General features: G+C 49.3%; 2 protein-coding genes and 1 pseudogene across 2 annotated transcripts; 2 read left to right on the forward strand and 1 right to left on the reverse strand.

Annotated features, from left to right (window-relative positions):
* The first annotated feature begins 522 nt into the window (after window positions 1-522).
* LOC116912374 lies at window positions 523-1,620 on the forward strand (annotated as a pseudogene).
* A 1,857-nt stretch (window positions 1,621-3,477) lies between these two features.
* Ccdc96 (coiled-coil domain containing 96) lies at window positions 3,478-5,800 on the reverse strand. Its single transcript, XM_032916934.1, has 2 exons — window positions 5,597-5,800; window positions 3,478-5,522 (listed from the first exon to the last, which is right to left on the reverse strand). The coding sequence occupies exons 1-2, from the start codon at window positions 5,731-5,733 to the stop codon at window positions 3,869-3,871; spliced, it is 1,791 nt and encodes a 596-aa protein (XP_032772825.1). The 5' UTR covers window positions 5,734-5,800; the 3' UTR covers window positions 3,478-3,868.
* Window positions 5,801-6,261: 461 nt separating this feature from the next.
* On the forward strand, window positions 6,262-17,521 carry Tada2b (transcriptional adaptor 2B). The gene is made up of 2 exons (XM_032916057.1): window positions 6,262-6,588; window positions 14,224-17,521. Exons 1-2 carry the CDS (start codon window positions 6,319-6,321, stop codon window positions 15,214-15,216), a joined length of 1,263 nt encoding a protein of 420 aa, XP_032771948.1. The 5' UTR covers window positions 6,262-6,318; the 3' UTR covers window positions 15,217-17,521.
* The last annotated feature ends 1,069 nt before the right edge of the window (window positions 17,522-18,590 follow it).

An 18,590-nucleotide genomic window follows, 5' to 3' on the forward strand; every position in this document is an offset into this window, starting at 1 on the left:
TTGTTCCCATTCCAAGAATATGGTACAAAATGTTTCTCAGGCTCCTGCAGCAGATTGGTAACAGCTGGCATCCGTACCATCCCTGAGAAAAGTGTTGGCTTGCTTTGGGGCCTTTTGGAACCTGAGCACAGGGCTGGGTAAGGTCTAGATTCTTCATACCTTCCAGTACTTCCAGTATGCATTGCTTGAAGCCTTCATGTGGGGCCAGCAGTTCAGACACCCATCACGAATGCCCATCATAAGCCTGTCTGAAGAAGGGAAGAGCTGTGCACGAGTATTAGTGATATTACTGAGCCTTGAGCAGAGCTTTCAGGTGGATAAGGACAAAGGACTGCCCAGCAGATGGCAGCTTTAGAACCTAAAACCAGTTCTTAGATGGAACCTCATCAAGACCTGGAAGCACTTTGATGGATTTGAATGGAAAAGAGTAGATATGCTTATATGTGGAACTAAATATGCTATGAAATATTTGGTGGTGTTCCAGCTCCCTACACAAGAGACATGGCCATGACATACGTGTGTGTGTGCGCGTGTGTGTGTATATCTTCCGTGAGCACTGCCTATAACCCCCCACAGCTTGCTCATACTGAGATGATGTGCTGCTCCCTGGACGCCTTACAATCTACCCCCCACCCCAGGATTTCTATACCTTGCAGGGAGTTTCATATGGCATGAGAGAACCCACCTTCTCCAAATAGCTTCTTGTCCCTGTCTTAAGAGTTCCAGTAGACACTGCTCCTAACCAGAAATAAACCCAGGCTGCAGGTAGTTTGGCTAGAGGGCAAGAGCAGGGCCCTAGAGTTGAATCTCGTGGTCAGTGGTCAAGCATTGGCATTAGAAGCTCTGTGATCTTGGAGAATTTGCTGAAATTCTCAAGCCATTTTTTCTCCTCTTATAACTAAAGGTTGAGAGACCTATTTTCTACTAGCTTGTGAAATATTAATAAGAGACTGAATTGCCCCATAAATCCATGGCTATTCTCCAGGCAGCTAGATTAGTGTCCTTAGCTTATAAACTTTTAGTATCTTGTGTACATGAGAGAATGGGGGAGGGAAAAAGACGTAGACTCACATTGTAGCTTGTGACATTGGAGTTTCAAGTGTGCAACAAGCCCAGCTTATTCTGGTATGTGGCTGTACATTTTCCAGTTCAGCACTGGGGAATCAACTCAAGACCCTTCTCATGCTACACCAACACACTATCCCTTAGCTATATTCCCCAGGACTCTTAGTGTCTTCTGGTTGTGAATTATGAATTTAAAAAATGTTTCCTTGGCTCTTCTGGTTTCTTTGGCCTCACCGGTAGAAGCAAGATGATGAAAGGAACATCATCCTTTGGAAAGCATTGCAATAAGACGCACACGCTGTGCCGCCACTGTGCCTCCAAGGCCTACCACCTTCAGAAGTCGACCTGTGGCAAATGTGGCTACCCTACCAAGCGCAAGAGGAAGTATAACTGGAGTGCCAAGGCTAAGAGGCGAAACACTACTGGGACTGGTCGGATGAGGCACCTAAAGATTGTCTCCTGAAGATTCAGACATGGATTCCGTGAAGGAACAACACCTAAACCCAAGAGGGCAGCTGTTGCAGCATCCAGTTCATCTTGAGGATTTCAATCGGTCATAAATGTTCTGGTTTCAAAAAAAAATGTTCTCTTGAATATTTTTATAATATTTATATATTTTATAAATACATGCATACCAGAATATATTATATAAATATATTTGTAATTTTACTGCTGAAAGGAAGGCTCGTCCTTTTTTCAAATGCTTCTCCATTTCATGAGGCTTAGACAGATGTCCATCCTAGGTCAGTAGGATCAAAGTTTGGGCATTTCTGTGTCTTCTAGGTGTATATGTAATTTTATTGAGTTGGGATGGTGGTACAAGCCTTTAATACCAGCACCCAGGAGGCAGAGATAGCGACAGACATCTGAGTTTGAGGTCACCCTGACCTACAGAGCTGGTTCCAGAAAAGCCAGGGCTACACAGGGAAACCCTGTCTTGCTTGAACAACAAAACAAAACCTTAAAAACAAAAGAAAACAAAACAAAACAAAAAACCCTAGGGAGTTCAATTTTATTAAAGTTAATGCACATATTTTGTCATTAAGTAAAAATAAGGATATTTTGAGAGGGAGGCAGACTAGACACTGCACAACTCTGAGGTGCTATCCTTTCATGTACTCTGTCACTTGCACTCTGGAACCTTCTGAAGTTAAATACATGAGCTGGGCTGGAAGACATTGACTGATCCTTTATGGACATAGTAGCTCATGTTACAGCTGCAGATGAACTTAAAATCTATTTCTACTTACGTAATTTTAAGAATCTTAATTGTGGCACGTCAACAAAATAAAGTTTCCTTTTCTAATACCTTGGGCTGTCCCTGAGTAGGTGGCTGAGTTATAGACCCTCCTTTGATATTGAAGGAGATATTTCTCATAAGACTTAAAATATCAGGCCGAATGTCTTCAGTACCTACATTTTTTCTAGGTCCTGCGCTACTTGAGATCTCATGATGAGGCACTCATCCGAGATCTAATTAGGACCAGACCAATGGGGAGGTAATCAAATGAAGAGTGTCTGGTAATTAGTGCAATGCCTTCAGGATGAGGGGCTATGATCAAGGGCTCACTGGGGACTTACTATATAAGTTACTTAGGATACATTTGTAACTTAAGGCAGACCTTGGTGCCAGACACGATCCACTGCTCACCATGTTCAATGTTCAGGATGAAGCATTCAGTTGGGTAGCTGATGGACAGGAATCAGCTGAATGAACCAAAACTCTGAAGGACACCATCCCAGTGAAAATGCCTCTGGTACCACTGACAGTGTTTCACTTGGGAGTCTCCACAGCTACGTAGCCCTGTAAGTCCCTCTGCTCTTGGTTGGAGGCACAAAGACAACTGCTTTGGCCTTGAAGGATAGGGTAGAGGAAACACTAAAACTAGCAACTCAGTGAGGACGATGAAAAGAGTCAGCTTTTTGAACTATTCTCAGTAATGCATTTGTATGGTGTGAGAAAAAATGTTTTCAAGCCATAAAAGTCAGACAAGGGACTTTTAACTTTCATTGACTTCGAAGCCAATATATTTCAGCAAATAAAAGTATGTCGTGTCATCTGAAGGAAGCAGGGTTTTATCAACAGTCAGATTGCTGATGCAGGTTATGGCTCAGAGAGTAAGAAGAGTGCTTGTTTTAAAAGCATGAGGATCTGAATTCAAATCCCTAGCCTCCACATAAAAAAGCCAGACTTGGCCTTGCATGCCTGTAACCCCAGTGTTGAGGAACAGAGACAAGCAGATCCCAGGATCCTCATGCTAGCTTGACAGTGTAGCCCAAACTACATGCTCACAGCCCTAAGTTCGGTCCCCAGCTCCGGAAAAAATAAAAAAGAGATGCCCCATATGTTCCTCAGGCCTTCATATGCCCACACACACCTGCACACAGACGATAATTTGTGAGCTAATCAAGTCAGTGATTAAATACTCTAAGTTTAATTAGTACAAAGACAACCGAGTCATCGGATCAGTGCATAGAGGTTTTCTGTACCTTGCCCACTCGTTGAACCTTTAAGCCATCCTTAGACATAGGCAAGAAACAGTTCCTTTAGACCATGGGGCTACGTGGCTATAAAGGCTTTTCATCAGAAGTCAATTTAATTACCCCACTCTCTAGATATATTTTACTTAACCTCATGTAGAACCTACTGCTAGATGGATATGTTCATCAGAAATTTGAAAGCTGGAAGCCAGACCAAAAAGTTGCATTCCAAGTTCCACAGAATGACAATCAAGAGGCAGAAGAGAGTAAGGGACAGTTTCTGGAGTTGCAGACATTTTGCCAACTGTCCTGTCAAGGACTGTCAAGAGGGAAGGAACGATTTGGCTTCCCTAATCTTTTGCTTCACCCCTTTGCAGGACAAGGCGAGCCCGGCGTGATGGCGCTTCAGGGATTCCAGGCGCCTATTAAGCAATTCTGTCTTCTCCACCTTTTCTTCCAAATCTCGGAGCAGTGATTCCTTACCCAGAAGCCCACATTTCTGACTCAACTTGACGTTGTCGGTTCGCAGGCTGTCTCGGGCTTGTTTTGTCTTCGTCAATAGGTCTCTTCCTAGGGCCACCTTGGCATCCACCTCCGAAAGTTGTGCCTTTTTGCATGAGTTCTCCATATCTATGAAAGACAGCTTTTCCTTCACGTGTGTTATAATCTGGACGTTGCTGGTCACCTTAGTACGCAGTTTTAAAAGTTCCTCGTTTCGTTCCTCTACTTTCTCATTGAAGGTCTGGTTCTCAATTTTTAGCTGTTCAAAGTCGATGAGGAGCAGCCCCTCAGCCAAGTCCTCCTGGGCCTTCATCCTGGTTTCAAAGTGTACCAGGCTCTGCTTCAGCTGCACGTTCTCGAGACGCACGGCGCTCATCTCCTTCTCCTTTTTATCCTCCAGAGCCTGAATCTGTTCCACCTCTCTCAGAGCAGCCTGGCGCCCACCGCGCATGCGGCAACTGCCCATGACCTGCATCACCACCTGCTTCTTGAGGGCCTGGAAACGCTTCCACTCTTTCTCCACCTTGGCCTGCTTCTCCTGGCACTGCTGCTTCAGCTCACGCACCTCATGACGGTACCACTCTAAGTCATCTGCCTCTTGTTTCTTCAGTTCCTCCAGCATGGCCAGATAGCGCAAGTATGCTTGCTCTTTCTCAGGAGATTCTGGTTCAGCGCTCTTGTCCACAGGTTCCGCTGCTGCTTCCAGACCCTTCTTGCGTAGGGTCTCATGAATCTTCTGCTGTAGGTAAACGTTGTAGCGCTGATAACGGTTACGCTCCACCAGCAGGGAGTGATACTGCTCTACCAGCTCGCCCCGCAGCTGCTGCTCTTGCAGCTTCCGCACATCCGCCGACCACTCAAACTCATCAGCGTCCGCCTCTTTCTCTACTTTCTCTACTTTCTCTTCTTTCTCTACTTTCTCTTCCCCTTCTTCCTTCTCCTCTCCAGGTTGAAGATGCTCTTCTGTGCTTTTCTTGCGCGGTTCTCCACCTATCACCTCGATCTCTTCACTGTCTCTCTTCTGTGGCCCCTTTGCTTTCTCTTTCGCAGCTCGTGGGGCTGGGGCAGCCGCCTCCTCAACAATCGTGGTCAGAGGTAGAGAGGGCCGGAACCGTGACTCCTTCGTCTTCTCCCTCTTCCCCTTCTTCTTCTCCGACTTGTCGAGTTCCTCGTCCTCGTCCTCGTCCTCATCCTCGTCCTCGTCGCTCTCATCCTCATCCTCGTCCTCGTCTTTGTCCTCCGGCTCTTTGGGCTCCGCCTCGGTCTTGGGCTCGGTCTGTGGTAGACTCTCTGGCTCTTGGGATACCGCCTCGCTCGCAGCCTCTACTGCCTCGCCCGCGACCTCAGAGTCCCTGGGACTTTCCGGGGCCTCAACAGGCGTGTATTCATGCTCCTCTGAAGCCTCTGCTTTTAAGCTGTCCGCCACCGGCTGGGTCTCGGGCTCGGGCTCCGGCTCCTGCCCGGGCTCCGGCTCCTCCGGCCCGGCTCAGGCTCCTGCCCCGGCTCCGGCTCCTGCCCCGGCTCCGGCTCCTGCCCCGACTCGGGCTCCGGTCCCGGCTCCCGCTCCGGCTCCGTAGGGTCGGCCGGAGTCAGAGGTTCGGAGCTAACCTTAATCTCGGGCGGCTGCCTGATCAGGCCTTCCTCGGCTCGGCCTTCGCCCTCGGTGTCCCCGTTTTGGCTGTCCATATTCGACCCGCTGGCCCGGGTCTGAGCCCCGCTGATGCCTGCTGTTAGGTTTCCCGGGGCAACAGGGCGCGCGGTGGGCCCCGCGATTGGTCATTTGCTTTTCCTTTCTCTCCACCTCCCGGTAATATTAGGCCAATGAAGATCTGCGAACAGGTGAAGGGAGGCGCTAATTGGACGCTGGCTTGCGAGAGGCGTGGCTCACGTGGCCGACTTCCGGTCCGCGCCCCGCCGGCTGACAGGCTTAGGGGGGGGCCTTGCGGCTTCTCCAGTCCATGAGGCAGCGGGAGGCGCCCGCGCGCAGGCGCAGAGCAAAAGCTCTGCTGTCCGCGAGGGGGCGCGCGCGGGGCGCCTGCGCGATGCGGCGGGGAGACGGCGGCGGCGGCGGCGGCGGCCGGGCCAGGCCGGAGGGCGCCTGCGTGCTGAGGCGGGACGCGGCCCGCCTGGCCGGCTCCGGCGGCGCCTCAGGGGCGGCCCGTGGGGCGCCGGCAGCGGCGCAGGCGCGGCAGGCGCAGCGAGCCCGGCAGGCGGCGGGCGCTGACGGCCGGGGGCGTGGCGGCTGCGGGCGGGCGGCGGCGAGCGGGGAAGATGGCGGAGCTGGGTAAGAAGTACTGCGTGTACTGCTTGGCCGAGGTGAGCCCGCTGCGCTTCCGCTGCACAGAGTGCCAGGACATCGAGCTGTGCCCGGAGTGCTTCTCGGCCGGCGCGGAGATCGGCCACCACCGCCGCTACCACGGCTACCAGCTGGTAGACGGCGGGCGATTCACACTCTGGGGTCCTGAGGCAGAGGGCGGCTGGACCAGCCGCGAGGAGCAGCTGCTACTGGACGCCATCGAGCAGTTCGGCTTCGGCAACTGGGTGAGCGGCGGACTATGGCTAGGGGTAGGGCATGGCTGGCTGACTCGGTGCACGCTGCGGAGGGCCGCAGGTGGTCGGGCGGTTCTGCCCAGAATGTGTTGGTCACCAGCGGCCACACAGCTGGTAGAGCAGGGCCTTGACCCATGGCCCCGACCCGGAGCTGTCTGCCCTTCACACTCGTCCTCAAGAGGTGTGCTTTGAACGCGGGTGGAGGGTAGGCCCTGTGCCTTGCCAGGCTTATCCTTGAGTCCGATGGCATTGAGCTAGATCCCACGGTGCTTGCTGAGTTCCCCTGATACGGTTGCGTTCTCCTGGGCATAGTGGTGGGGAAGGCCAGAAGCCTGGGCTGCCCATACCGCCTGCACTTAGTCTGCATTCGGGGCTTCGTGTGCTTTCTGTGGGTGTCAGCATGTGCCCTGTGCTAAGGTTCTCTATGAGTAGAAGTGTCTTGCTTAATTCTTAGTCTCCACAGAACCCAGGACACGGTGTGATGGGTGGGCAGTAAAGAATGAACAAAGGCGTCTTCCTGAGGAGGCATGGATCCTGGGGTCTGCTTTCTAGCTGTCAGGTTTCTGTAGAGGTGGCTTGCTGGTGACAAGAGCCTTCGTGTGTGCCAGCCAGATAGTGTGCTGGGCTCCTGGGTGTTCTCTAGGGGTATCTAAGGAGTTCTCCATTCTATTCCTCACCTGTGTTAGGGAACAGATCTGGCTGCATTGTCACCATTGCCTCCAGGAATATGTAGCCTCTTTAGGCTTTCAGAGAAGCAGGGAGCTAAGCACGACCCTGTCCTGTCCAGACTCTTCCCTGGTATGTTAGGACCCTTTGACTCTAGCTTCTCCAAGCTTCCCCTGCTCCAGCCGGACTGCCCTCCTGTTCCTGATCATCATATGAGTGGCCCTCTGGACCCACTTCCCCACTTAGGAAGGATTCTACTCCACAGATGTTTTCCCAGTGGCAAACACCATGGCTCCTGCTCTCCAAAAACAATGGGTTACTTTGTAAGTGGTGTTTATTGGTGTGTATTGAGCATTTGCTTTGTACAGATCAGGCAGCATGAAGGACCTTGAAGAAGAGCCTCAGAGCAGAAAGTGTGGCATTCATTTGCTCTGTTCCTGGAGCTTGTCACATACCTGATGATCCCTCTCCGCCTGATTGCCTGTGAAGACTCAGTTACACACAGAGCCAACCTAAAGCCTTCATCCACATCTAGTTGGTCAGTGGTCATCTGTTTAAAAAGATGTGCAGAAGGTAGCTGCTAATTCCGGCCAGAACCAGATGCGGATTACCTCCTGTGATTACTGCTCATGGTTTACCTGCCTCTTCCTTCTGTTCTATAGCCCTTCTCACATACAAACATAGGGCTTTAAAAGCATAAGCAGCATCTCTTTGGCCCTCAGCAACTTGCAGTACTGCTGCTTCTTAAATTACACTACAAACAATGCCTGCAAGGCCTGACAGTGTCTATGGTTCTCTGTGAGCTCACGCTTACTGCCTTGATCATTTTTCCTTTCTTCTGCCTGAGGTGCTCTCACCTCAAGACTACTTACTGACTGATCTTTGTCCTTGCATGTCACTGCTTTGGAGGGCCTTTCTTTCTTCCGCAGCACTTATTTCCAGAGTGTTAATTCCAGCCCTGAGCTTACTTTATCTCTTGAAATATGGGCTGTAGTCAGGGACCCCTGCAGAAGAGGAGGTGAAAAGAACATAAGAGCCAGAGGGGAGGAGGGGAGGAGGGGAAGATACCAGAGGGGAGGAGGGGAGGACACCAGGAGAGCAAGGCCCTCTAAATGAACTGAGCACAGCTCAGATGAACTCAAATGAACAGAGCTGAAGCAGCAAGCACAGGGCTGGCATGGGTCTGCACCAGGCTATCGTGTATGTATTTTACTTTTCAGTTTAGTATTTTTTATGGGACTTCCAAGTGTGAACGGTGGGTCTCTGATTCTTGTGCCTTCTCTTTTGCTTCTGTTGGTTTGCTTTGTCCAACTTCAATGTTATGGTTTTTGTTCTATCTTATTTTGTTAAAAAGGAAAGAAATCTTGGTCTGTAGAGTCTGTACCTGGGCTCATGTTTGTGCCCCATTCATGTAGTACAGTCAGAAGCACACAGCACTCAGGAACTAAAGCATGTAAAACGTGGATGAATAAACAGGCTAGATGGGGAAGGCCTCTTCTGAAGCAGTACTTTCAGGCTTGAAGGCCAGAGGAGCTTAAGTTAAGATGCAAGTTCTCATAAGGCCCAGTCTTAGCTTTGGAAGGAGTAAAGCCCAAGGGGAAGAGCCTTGGGGCTTGGCTGCCTGTGTGTAGCACATGGACTGCTACCTGCTGAAGCAGCAGGAGTCTCAGGGTCAGGCTGAGTAATGTAGCCACTGAGCCTCAGGAATAGGAGGCACTGTGACCCCCTCTATCTGTGCTCTCTTAGGCCAGTTGCTTTACTCCTCTGAGCCTTGTTTTTCTCCATCAAAAGCACTACATCTTGGATTTGTGACTCTTTTCCAAGCTTATATCCTGTTACACTGAAGCATGTCTCACTTTGGACCTGTATAGAACCTATGCCAGTCTACATTGTACCCTTTATGTACATGTCGTGTGACTTGCACAAGCAGCACCGTGGGGGTGAATTTATGGTCTTAGTTTGCAGTTGAAAGACGGCAACTTTGAGAATATAAGCTACTTGCCAAGAATTCCATAGCTTTGCCCCTGATAGCTAGGTGTGATTATAATTTGGACCTCCGCTACAGCACTAAGAGCATTAAGTAATGTGGTTGGAGACCAGAAGCTTACTGGTACAGTAGTGGAGGTGCAGTACCACCAGAAGGCTTTCATACCAGCCATAGCTAAGACCTGTACCACAGAGAAGTCACAGAGCGCTCATACCATAGAAGGGAGAGTGACTGAGGGAGAGGTGGCCCTCAGCAACACACCCAGGTCAGGCCTAGAGGCTCCAGACAGCTGTCCTGTGGTGGGCTCTGCTGGTTCAGTGATGTGTGAACTCTGGAACACATGAGAACAAATATGCAGACATTCAGAGCTTCAGGATACTCTAAGCTTTAGTAGATGAGCCATCAATTTTGTTACTTGGCTCTGAGGACATCAGACTGTCACAGAAGAGGCAGTTTGAGAGAACCAGCTCCTCTACAGGGGCGTCCATCAGGGGAAAGCGGGGCTCAGGCAAGTGTATGTGGTTTTGAGTGTAGTAGAGGAACCAACGGAGAAAGTACTTGTCCCTGGGGGCAGGTGGAGTAGACTCTTTAGATGACAGTTGACACCCAAAGGCTGAACCATGCCCAATGTGCAGATTCATTCCTCTACCCACTGGCATGTGTTCTGCAGTCAGTTATGTGCTAACCCCTCTGGAGAGACACTGCTGGGTCAGCTGTGACCTTGTGGTGTGACTGAGTAGAACTCTATCCAGTGTGGAGAAGGACAAGAAAAGGCCGCATAGGTGGGAAGGTAGCCTGGAGGAAGGAGGTATTTTTTGATCTAGGAGTTGGTTGTATTTGTGGGTTAGGCAGAAGTTTGGCTTTACTGAGTAGAAGGCTGGAGACGAGGACTCTTCCCATGGAATGGTTAAGGAATGTAGGTGAACTTGTATAGAATCATGAGTGGAAAAGCCTTAAGCCCCAGCCAATGTGTGATTGGGGTGTTTAAAGCTTGGCTCTGAAGACATCAGACTATCACAGAAGAGGCAGTTTGAGAGGACTAGCTCCTCTACAGGGGTGTCCATCAGGGGGAAGTGGGGCTTAGACCAACGTATGTGGTTTTGAATGTAGTAAGAGAAACCAGCAGAGAAGGTTCTTGTCCCTAGGGACAAATGGAGTACCCTGGGTAGCACATCTACACCCAAGCTGAACCATGTGCCAGGTGCTAGACAGGGTTATGATGAGGATGTTCATTGCCTGGTGCCAGGCCTCAAGGCCGGTGTGTTATACTATTCCCTTATTCCTCTGATTGCCCACACTCTGAGGCAGATCCCCACCCCCTCACCCCCTTACTGTGAAAAGCCAACTGTACTGAAAGTCTTTGTGGCCCATGCCTTGTTAGATCACTGACAGCATAGTACCGGCCTGTTGGTGCCAGGTACCAGCCCAGGTACTGACTTGTCATCTGTAGGAACTCTCAGGCTGTAGGACCATCACCCTTTTCATCAGTGCAGAAGACTTTCTTAGTTAGCAGCAGGAGTGAGTCACCAGCCTATGTGTCTGACAGAAGGATTGGTAAACATGATAAGGACAGACTAGAGGAAGAAAGATCCCGAGTAGGGAAACAGCTAAGGGGTCATGTAAAACACTGACTCCCAATTGTTAGCTGAATCAGAACAACCAGGAGAGTGCCCTTAAATACAAAAGAGGCTGGAGCAGGGCCCAAGGAATGAGGTCTCAGAGTTGTCCAATACCTCAGAAGAGTAGTGTGAGTCAGCCATCTCAAGGACCAACTGTGCCCTGTAAGGCAGGAAGAAAAGTCATGTCTAGATGTCCCTTTGTATTAACTGGCAGAGCTAGCCTGCTAGCTACTATCTCAGGGAATTGGTAGTGGCCTGACTTGCCTTTTTCCTGACCACACTGTTCTGTTGCCCCTCTCAAGACCCTGGAGGGTGTGATCTGAGGGTGCACAGAGCCATGATGGGGTAGCAGGTGCAGCAGTGGCTTAGCTGTGAGAGCTCACTGGGGGTTTGAGAGGCTGACAGCAGCTTTGTCCAGTACTGACCATCTGGGGACAAAGAGAATGAGGTAGAACTGCCTAGGAGCACTTTGCTGGGTACGCTGTGATCAGTGCTTTGTACCTGCCCTTTCCCTGGGTGGCTTCAAAATTCTTTCAAGGGCATTGTGTTTCCTTTTTCTTCCTGGCCTTGTAGATGCTGCCTGTTTCCTGGCAGCCTTTTAATGCACCTCCCCAGGAAAGGGGTTTGTCTTTGGATTTTGCCCCTTTGGATAAAGGCTTTCATTTGCAGAGGGGGAAGAGGAGCGAGGGCTCCCTCTACACAGAGGACACACAGTCCTTCCTACCCCAAAGTCCAGCCTCAAAGTTTTTAGGAAAGAAAGCCCAGCCCCTGATTATGGCCAACCTCAGCCTGATTTGTGCCTCACAGTCCAGTTGCTGGGAGAATAAAGACAACAGTGGAGTTAAGTGTCAGCTGGGTTGTGGTGGGGTTGTCTACTGAAGAGGAAGGACAGGAAGGAAACTGTGGGGCCCGCCCGAGTCAGTCAAGGTGCTGGAAATGTCAGGAACTGTGTGCATAGCACCCTTCCACCAGTCTGATTGGGGGCCTGCCATGCTGTGGGGCTTGAGAGCTGGTTGAACCAGGAAAGAGCAATGGCCTATAGTCCAGCCTTGATGTGTGATCACAGTGTCAGGGAGTCTGTAATGCAAAGACGCGCCAGCATGTGCTGCACTGACAATCATGAGAGGCTTGAGGCTCCAAGCATGTGGTGACAGGTAGTACTCCTGACCAGACTGCTAAATTTGAGATGCGCGGTATTGACTGGCCATGTGGCCTATGGTAGCTCACCCAAAGGTTTATTGACCTTGAACTATGGGCAGTGAGAACACTGCTCTCTTGGGTACAGCTACGAGGTCTCAGTGAGATGATGTATGTAGGTACACTTACCTGTTACTTTTAATTGGACTACAACAAAACCCCTAAGAGGAGCAATCACAGGCTGGGAAGCAGCAAAAGTGAAGGGAACAGAAGAGGTAGAGCCACAAGGGAAGCTTTGGAAGACTGTGCACTTGGACCACTTACACACAAGTATACTCACAGTTTGAGTGAACCTAATAGTTCCTAATAGCAGGAGTGATGATGTTGGAGAGCATAAGACTGCCTGGCCCTGGGTACTGTGCTTGTGCTTCCCAATGCATCTGACCTTCTCCTACTGCCTTGTGAACGGGACCTCGGCTGAGAATCTCAAGTTCTTGAGCTAAGTGGTCAGCTAATCCAGTCAAATCAGTGACCTCTCTCTAGGTTGTGTAAGAGACCAAAGAAGGGACTGGAGAGATGGCTCAGTGGTTAAGAGCACTGACTGCTCTTCCAGAGGTCCTGAGTTCAAATCCCAGCAACCACATGGTGGCTCACAACTATCTGTAATGAGATCTGATGCCCTCTTCTGGTGTGTCTGAAAACAGCTACAAGTGTACTTACATAATAAATTAAAAAAAAAAGAGAGACCAAAGAAAATGGAGAATGGTTAGGGAATAGACCTGATGTCATCCTCTGGCCCCTGCACCACATGCATATACACACATGTATCTAAATCTTTGCAACTGAGAAGCCTTGTGCACTCTCTGAATATCTCACTAAGGAGCACCTCTGAGAAAACCAGACCCTGTCTGACCTGAGTGATTGTGTCTTTGCTGGACAGGGTCAGAGGCTCTGCGAGAATCAGCAGCACCAGCCATAGTGATGCCTTGGTGTTTTAGACTGCTTAAGAGGAACGAGCAGGGGGAAATAGAAGGCTAATAGTGACATTTAAAGTTGGAGTCATGTAAAGCCCCCCACCCCCAACTCCGAAGACCAGAGTTTATGCCTTGCTATAATCTTCACTTTCCTCCTTAGGAGTCTTAGGAGAACCCGCCACTGCGTCTCAGAACTGCTTTCTTCATTCTGCTTTGTTAAGGTTAAGCCAGTGGAGGGTCCAGGAGCTCTATGTTCCAGGTGTATGTGCCATAGGAGGCCCAGATTGAGGGCTCCTTAGCTGAATTGGGCCTTTTTACCTCACACAGTACCTAGCTTATGATCAGGACAGCCATCAGCTCCAACTGGCCATCAAGGGCATAGAAATTGGATCAGGAATGACCATTTGGGGTCCAAAGCAACTTGACCCCACTAAGCTGTGTATAGCCTGCAGTTCAAAAGAGGTATTGCTGGTTCTGGAACTGGTGTTGAGAATAGCAACCGGGAAATGAGTGTGCATTTTGAGCAATTACTTTCTGAAGTGGCTTTAGTGGTTGACTTTAAGGAAGAGGCCTCTTGGCAAAAGGAAAAGATTGAGGGAGCCATTCAGTTTCCTCTCTTGGCAGAAGTGGAGAATGCATTCAGCAGTGGCGGCACTGCAGTTAGCCTCTGAATACCCATCATCTCCAGCCACCTAAGAGGAACACGTTTCCATTCTAGAACCCAAGGCTGGGACAAAGCTAAAGGAGTTCTGGCCTCTTGTCCTAGAGATGCAAAAAGAAACGGTCCCCTTTGTAGTCATTCTGCGTGGACTTGCTTGCCCTTGGGCAAGTTGGCAAGTCTGCTTTCTAGTCTGAGTGAGAAGTGTGTCCTCTGACACCAGATTGTCTTCAAATGTTCTTCAGGGTTTTCAGTGGGTATAATGTCCAATAGCACATGTCTGGTTTCTCTTTAAGAAGTCAAAGAACAAAGAATGAATTTTAGCCAGCTCTGTCACTAGCTCCCCCATCGCCTTGCACAAGTCTGGATCTTCCTACTCAGGTACATCTGGATGCGATGCATACCTAAAGATCTTTCAGGGGATAATTGTGTGTGTGTGTGTGCGTGCGTGCGTGCGTGCGTGCGTGCGTGCGTGCGTGCGTGCGTGTGTGTGTGTGTGTGTGTAAGTGGCCCAAATAAAGCTTTGTGAGATGGTGGGAGGAATTTGAGTGAAGTGGCTTGATGGTCTGGCTTTTGTCGTTATAGGAAGACATGGCTGCTCATGTTGGTGCTTCACGGACTCCCCAGGAAGTGATGGAGCACTACGTTAGTATGTATATCCATGGGAACTTGGGCAAAGCCTGTATCCCTGACACCATCCCCAACCGGGTGACAGATCATACCTGCCCCAGTGGAGGCCCTCTCTCACCCAGCCTTACCACACCATTGCCCCCATTGGACATCTCAGTGGCTGAGCAGCAGCAGCTGGGCTACATGCCGCTGCGAGATGACTATGAGATTGAGTACGACCAGGATGCTGAGACGCTCATCAGTGGGCTGTCTGTGAACTATGATGATGATGATGTGGAGATTGAGCTCAAACGTGCTCATGTAGACATGTATGTGAGGAAGCTGAAGGAGAGGCAGCGCCGGAAGAATATTGCCCGAGACTATAACTTGGTACCAGCCTTCCTGGGCAAGGACAAGAAGGAGAAAGAGAAGACATTGAAGAGAAAGATCACCAAGGAGGAGAAAGAGCTGCGGCTGAAACTACGGCCACTCTACCAGTTCATGTCCTGCAAAGAATTTGACGATTTATTTGAAAACATGCACAAAGAGAAGATGCTTCGCGCCAAGATCAGAGAGCTGCAGCGGTACCGGCGCAATGGCATTACGAAGATGGAGGAGTCGGCTGAATACGAGGCTGCCAGACACAAACGGGAGAGGAGGAAGGAGAACAAAAACCTGGCCAGCTCTAAAAGGGGGAAGGAGGATGGCAAAGACAGCGAGTTTGCAGCCATCGAGAACCTTCCAGGGTTTGAGCTGCTGTCAGATCGGGAGAAGGTTCTCTGTAGCTCTTTGAACTTGAGTCCTGCACGCTATGTGACTGTGAAGACTATTATAATTAAAGATCACCTCCAGAAGCGGCAAGGGATCCCCTCTAAAAGTCGCCTTCCCAGTTATCTGGACAAGGTCCTAAAGAAAAGGATTTTAAATTTCCTCACAGAAAGTGGGTGGATATCTAGGGATGCTTCCTGAGGCAGACGATGCTAAAGCAGCTTGTGAGCCAAATGATCGGGGGCTTCCCCCAACATTGTTGCTCTTTTAAACAAATCGAATCCTTTTTTCAAGGCTTAATTTTTTTCATAACCCTCTGGAAGAAGCAATAGTAGCAATCTTAAATTTGACTCATGGGGGAGATAAGCGTGTGTCTTTTTAACTTAGTCCTAAGGTAATCCTTTCAGAAGACAGCCTGCCTTTGTGTTCCTCTGAAGACTGTCCCCCACCTTGAGCGAGTACCCTTTATTTCATGAGCCTTTCCCCGTTTGGGTTTAGAAGCTGTTATGCTGTGGGAGCCAGGAGCTGTGTGTTCCTACCATCAGCTTTTCCTTGGTGACACAAGCTTTTACTCAGGTGGGCTGGTGTTGGCACCCCTTTGCTGAGCCCACTGCTTACCCCCCCTCCACCCCCAGCTGACACCCCAAGCACAGCCCCGGCACACCGCACTTTACCGGGAGGCAGGCTGTGCACAGAACCCTCTGCTGTGGAGGCCAGAGACCACCACCAGGCCCGCTCCCCACTGAGCCACTTAAAATGAGCCCTTCGTTTGCACACAGTGACCACATGAACTTCCACTTGCCTGACTACAGCCATTTCAGGCCCTCAATAGTGCTTGCTTCATCTTAGCCTGGCCTAGTCTGGGCTCCCTGGGCAGGCTCTCTTGGCACATTCTTGTCCCCTGTAATTGGGAAAGCAGTTAATGGAAGGGCCACAGGGTCAGATGAGGGCTGCCTTTCGCTGCTGTGAACGCTTAGAGTACACCTGACTTGGAAGGCCCTTTTGAGTTCAAGGCAGGGTGTGCAGTGCTGAGATGGGGCAGTAGGTGCTGAGGACTTCTACCACCATTGCGGATTCCCGTTCACTATTAAGATGTGCTAGCTAGCCTGGCTCAGTGAGCTGATCAGGGTATGGCAGGGGGCCTGGAAGTACAGAGCATCCTGCTTGTGCCTTGGAGCCTGTACACTGCTTTGATTTGTGATCTTGAAACAAACTCAGAAATGGCTCCTTCCCAGCCCTACTGAAAAGCTTGTTTCTGGGGCCTCCTTCAAGGATTCATGGTACCTTCCTTCTAAACTTGAGGAAGGCGTTTGTCTTCCGGCTGCTCAGGGCTTTCACGCCCAGACCCTGCTTTAGAGTCCTGGAGTGACCACAGCCCCTACCCCCTGTCCCTGAGGTACAAGAGCCTGTTTACCTCATAGAGTGTTTGGGCTCGGAAGTAAAAGTGAAGTTATTTTGAAGAAAACAACTCATTTCCAAGGACGACATGACGACGTGCCTTTTCATTTTACATCCTCTGTCCCCTAGGGTAAGTTTTTCAGCATTAAATAAAACATTTCAAATATACCGTATATGGCTTTAGTTGTAAAGTGCATTGTGGGCTAGCAGGGGAGTGCCCTGTGAGCCAGGCCCAGATTCCTCTTGACACCAGAAGATGCTGAGCAGTGGTGTCAGGACCAGCTCCACACTGCCCCCTGCAGCTGAATAGTGGACATAGTTGGTGTTGCTGAACAGCGATGGGGTGGTTGGTGCTCAGTGCCTAGTTAAGCCAGTGGTTCTCAAAGTAGGGTTCCCCAGGCACTGTCAGAAATACAGTCATACCCCATGTAACTCTCGAAGCAGAGATTTGGGGGCTTCATTAACAGGAACTAGCAGGGTGTTTTTCAAACCGTTCCCGTGGCTGGGATGCAAGCTCAAGTTTGAGAACCACTGGTTTTGTCCTGGTTCTCCAGCACCAGTCCCAGCTTGGTGAGGTTTGAAGTTTCAGTGTGTCTTCTACAAAATGACAGCCAGACCTACATTAGCTTGAGAAGCAGAGGATTCTGTCAACAAGTGGCCAAGGGCTGTTGGACAAAAAGCTGTGCTTAAGCAGGCATATAGTGTGTGTACATCTTTCGATGATATAAATTTATTTGGGCGTGACTGTTTTAAAACACCATAATGAATGTATAATTAATTTATGTTCAAGTATTAATATTGTTACAAGGGAAAAGTAATATTAGGATTGTTTGCTCTCCTGTCTGCCCCAGCTGTTTCTGGCATATTACTCTTTGTTAGCTCAGACATTGACATGTTTGTATTTAATTCTCTTGATAAATTAGCTACTACATCCCCATGGAACCAAGTCTTTTCAAATTTAAACAAACTGTCTTTGAGTCAGAAAAGTCAGATAATTCTTCAACTGTTTGAAATAATGCTCTCTGGGAGGCCAACATTCCAAGAATGTATTAAGAACTGAAACCCTACCATTTTTATTATTCTTTTACATTAAATTGTTGAGAACAGAGTTGTGTCTGTTTGCTTCTTGATCCTCCAGCTTCATAGCACACTCTGCTGTTAAACCAGCTTTTGACCCAAGGTGGTAAGCTGCTGTCAGCAGAGCAGAAGGCTTTGTGGGCCATGCAGCTACACATCACAGTGAATCTGATCCTGAAAGGGCCAAAGATTTCCATGGAGCAGGGCCCATTTCCAGCTGCCTCTGGTTAGCCGAACTCAACAACTTAGCCAGCTGCTTCCAGTCATTAGACTTGCATGTGGCTGAGCAAGACCTGAATTTCAAGGGGAAATGTGTACATATCTCCTGTTAGTGCTGACTGATTTATAAATATCACTAGTCAGGCTAGTCATACCTGACTGGTTCCAGGAAACTAAAACCAGGGTATGCAAGTGGCTTATATAAAATAGCATATAGCTATGCATTCTCCACAATGCCATATACAGACTTAAAAATCCCATTCATGTTTGATGTCAACCATTCTTAGACTTCATTACTGTGTTTGAGTGCATGTGGAGGTCAGAGGGCAACTCTTGGGATTCCTCTCCCTTCATGGGTTTCCAGAGACTGAACTCAAGGCTTTTAGACTTGGAAGCAGGCACCTATACTGGCTGAGTAACCTTGCTAGCCTCTGACAGTTTTTCTTCAGTCTGACATGGAGCCTATGAACAAGGCTGACTAGACCTTCAGAACTTTGTGCTGTTCAGCAGCTTTAGCTGAAAAGGGCTGACTATGCAACCACAGGAGTCTGGCAGTGTGTGTGGTAATGCAGCACGTAAAGGCACATTTTCTCGGCTGTGTCAGGCTGCCCTTCATCTGGCTTGTTTTGTCTAAATAGTTCAAAACAGCTTAAAGGGAGAAACTCAGTGATGATGGAACCTTGAATTTGGGGAACATTACGTTATCTTTCAAATTTAACAACACAACAGAATACCCACACCTCTATGGCTTTACCTCTTCTACCCTGGCTTCTACATAGGGTATAATCAATGCCTTACTCACTGCTGCTGCATGGCTTCCTTTAGATAACCATTCCATCAGCTCTTCTGAGTTCAATATAGAAATGGGGAAGAGTCTGGCT

This window comes from Rattus rattus, chromosome 11 (assembly GCF_011064425.1).
Source record: "Rattus rattus isolate New Zealand chromosome 11, Rrattus_CSIRO_v1, whole genome shotgun sequence".
NCBI lineage: Eukaryota > Metazoa > Chordata > Mammalia > Rodentia > Muridae > Rattus > Rattus rattus.

Coding starts and splice junctions, on each gene's coding strand:
- Tada2b (XM_032916057.1), top strand. CDS start 6,319: ATGGCGGAGCTGGGTAAGAAGTACTGCGTGTACTGCTTGGCCGAGGTG. Junction 6,589..14,223: donor AGTTCGGCTTCGGCAACTGG/GTGAGCGGCGGA, acceptor TTGTCGTTATAG/GAAGACATGGCTGCTCATGT.
- Ccdc96 (XM_032916934.1), bottom strand. CDS start 5,733: ATGGACAGCCAAAACGGGGACACCGAGGGCGAAGGCCGAGCCGAGGAA. Junction 5,523..5,596: donor CCGGAGCGGGAGCCGGGACC/GGAGCCCGAGTC, acceptor AGCCGGGCCGGA/GGAGCCGGAGCCCGGGCAGG.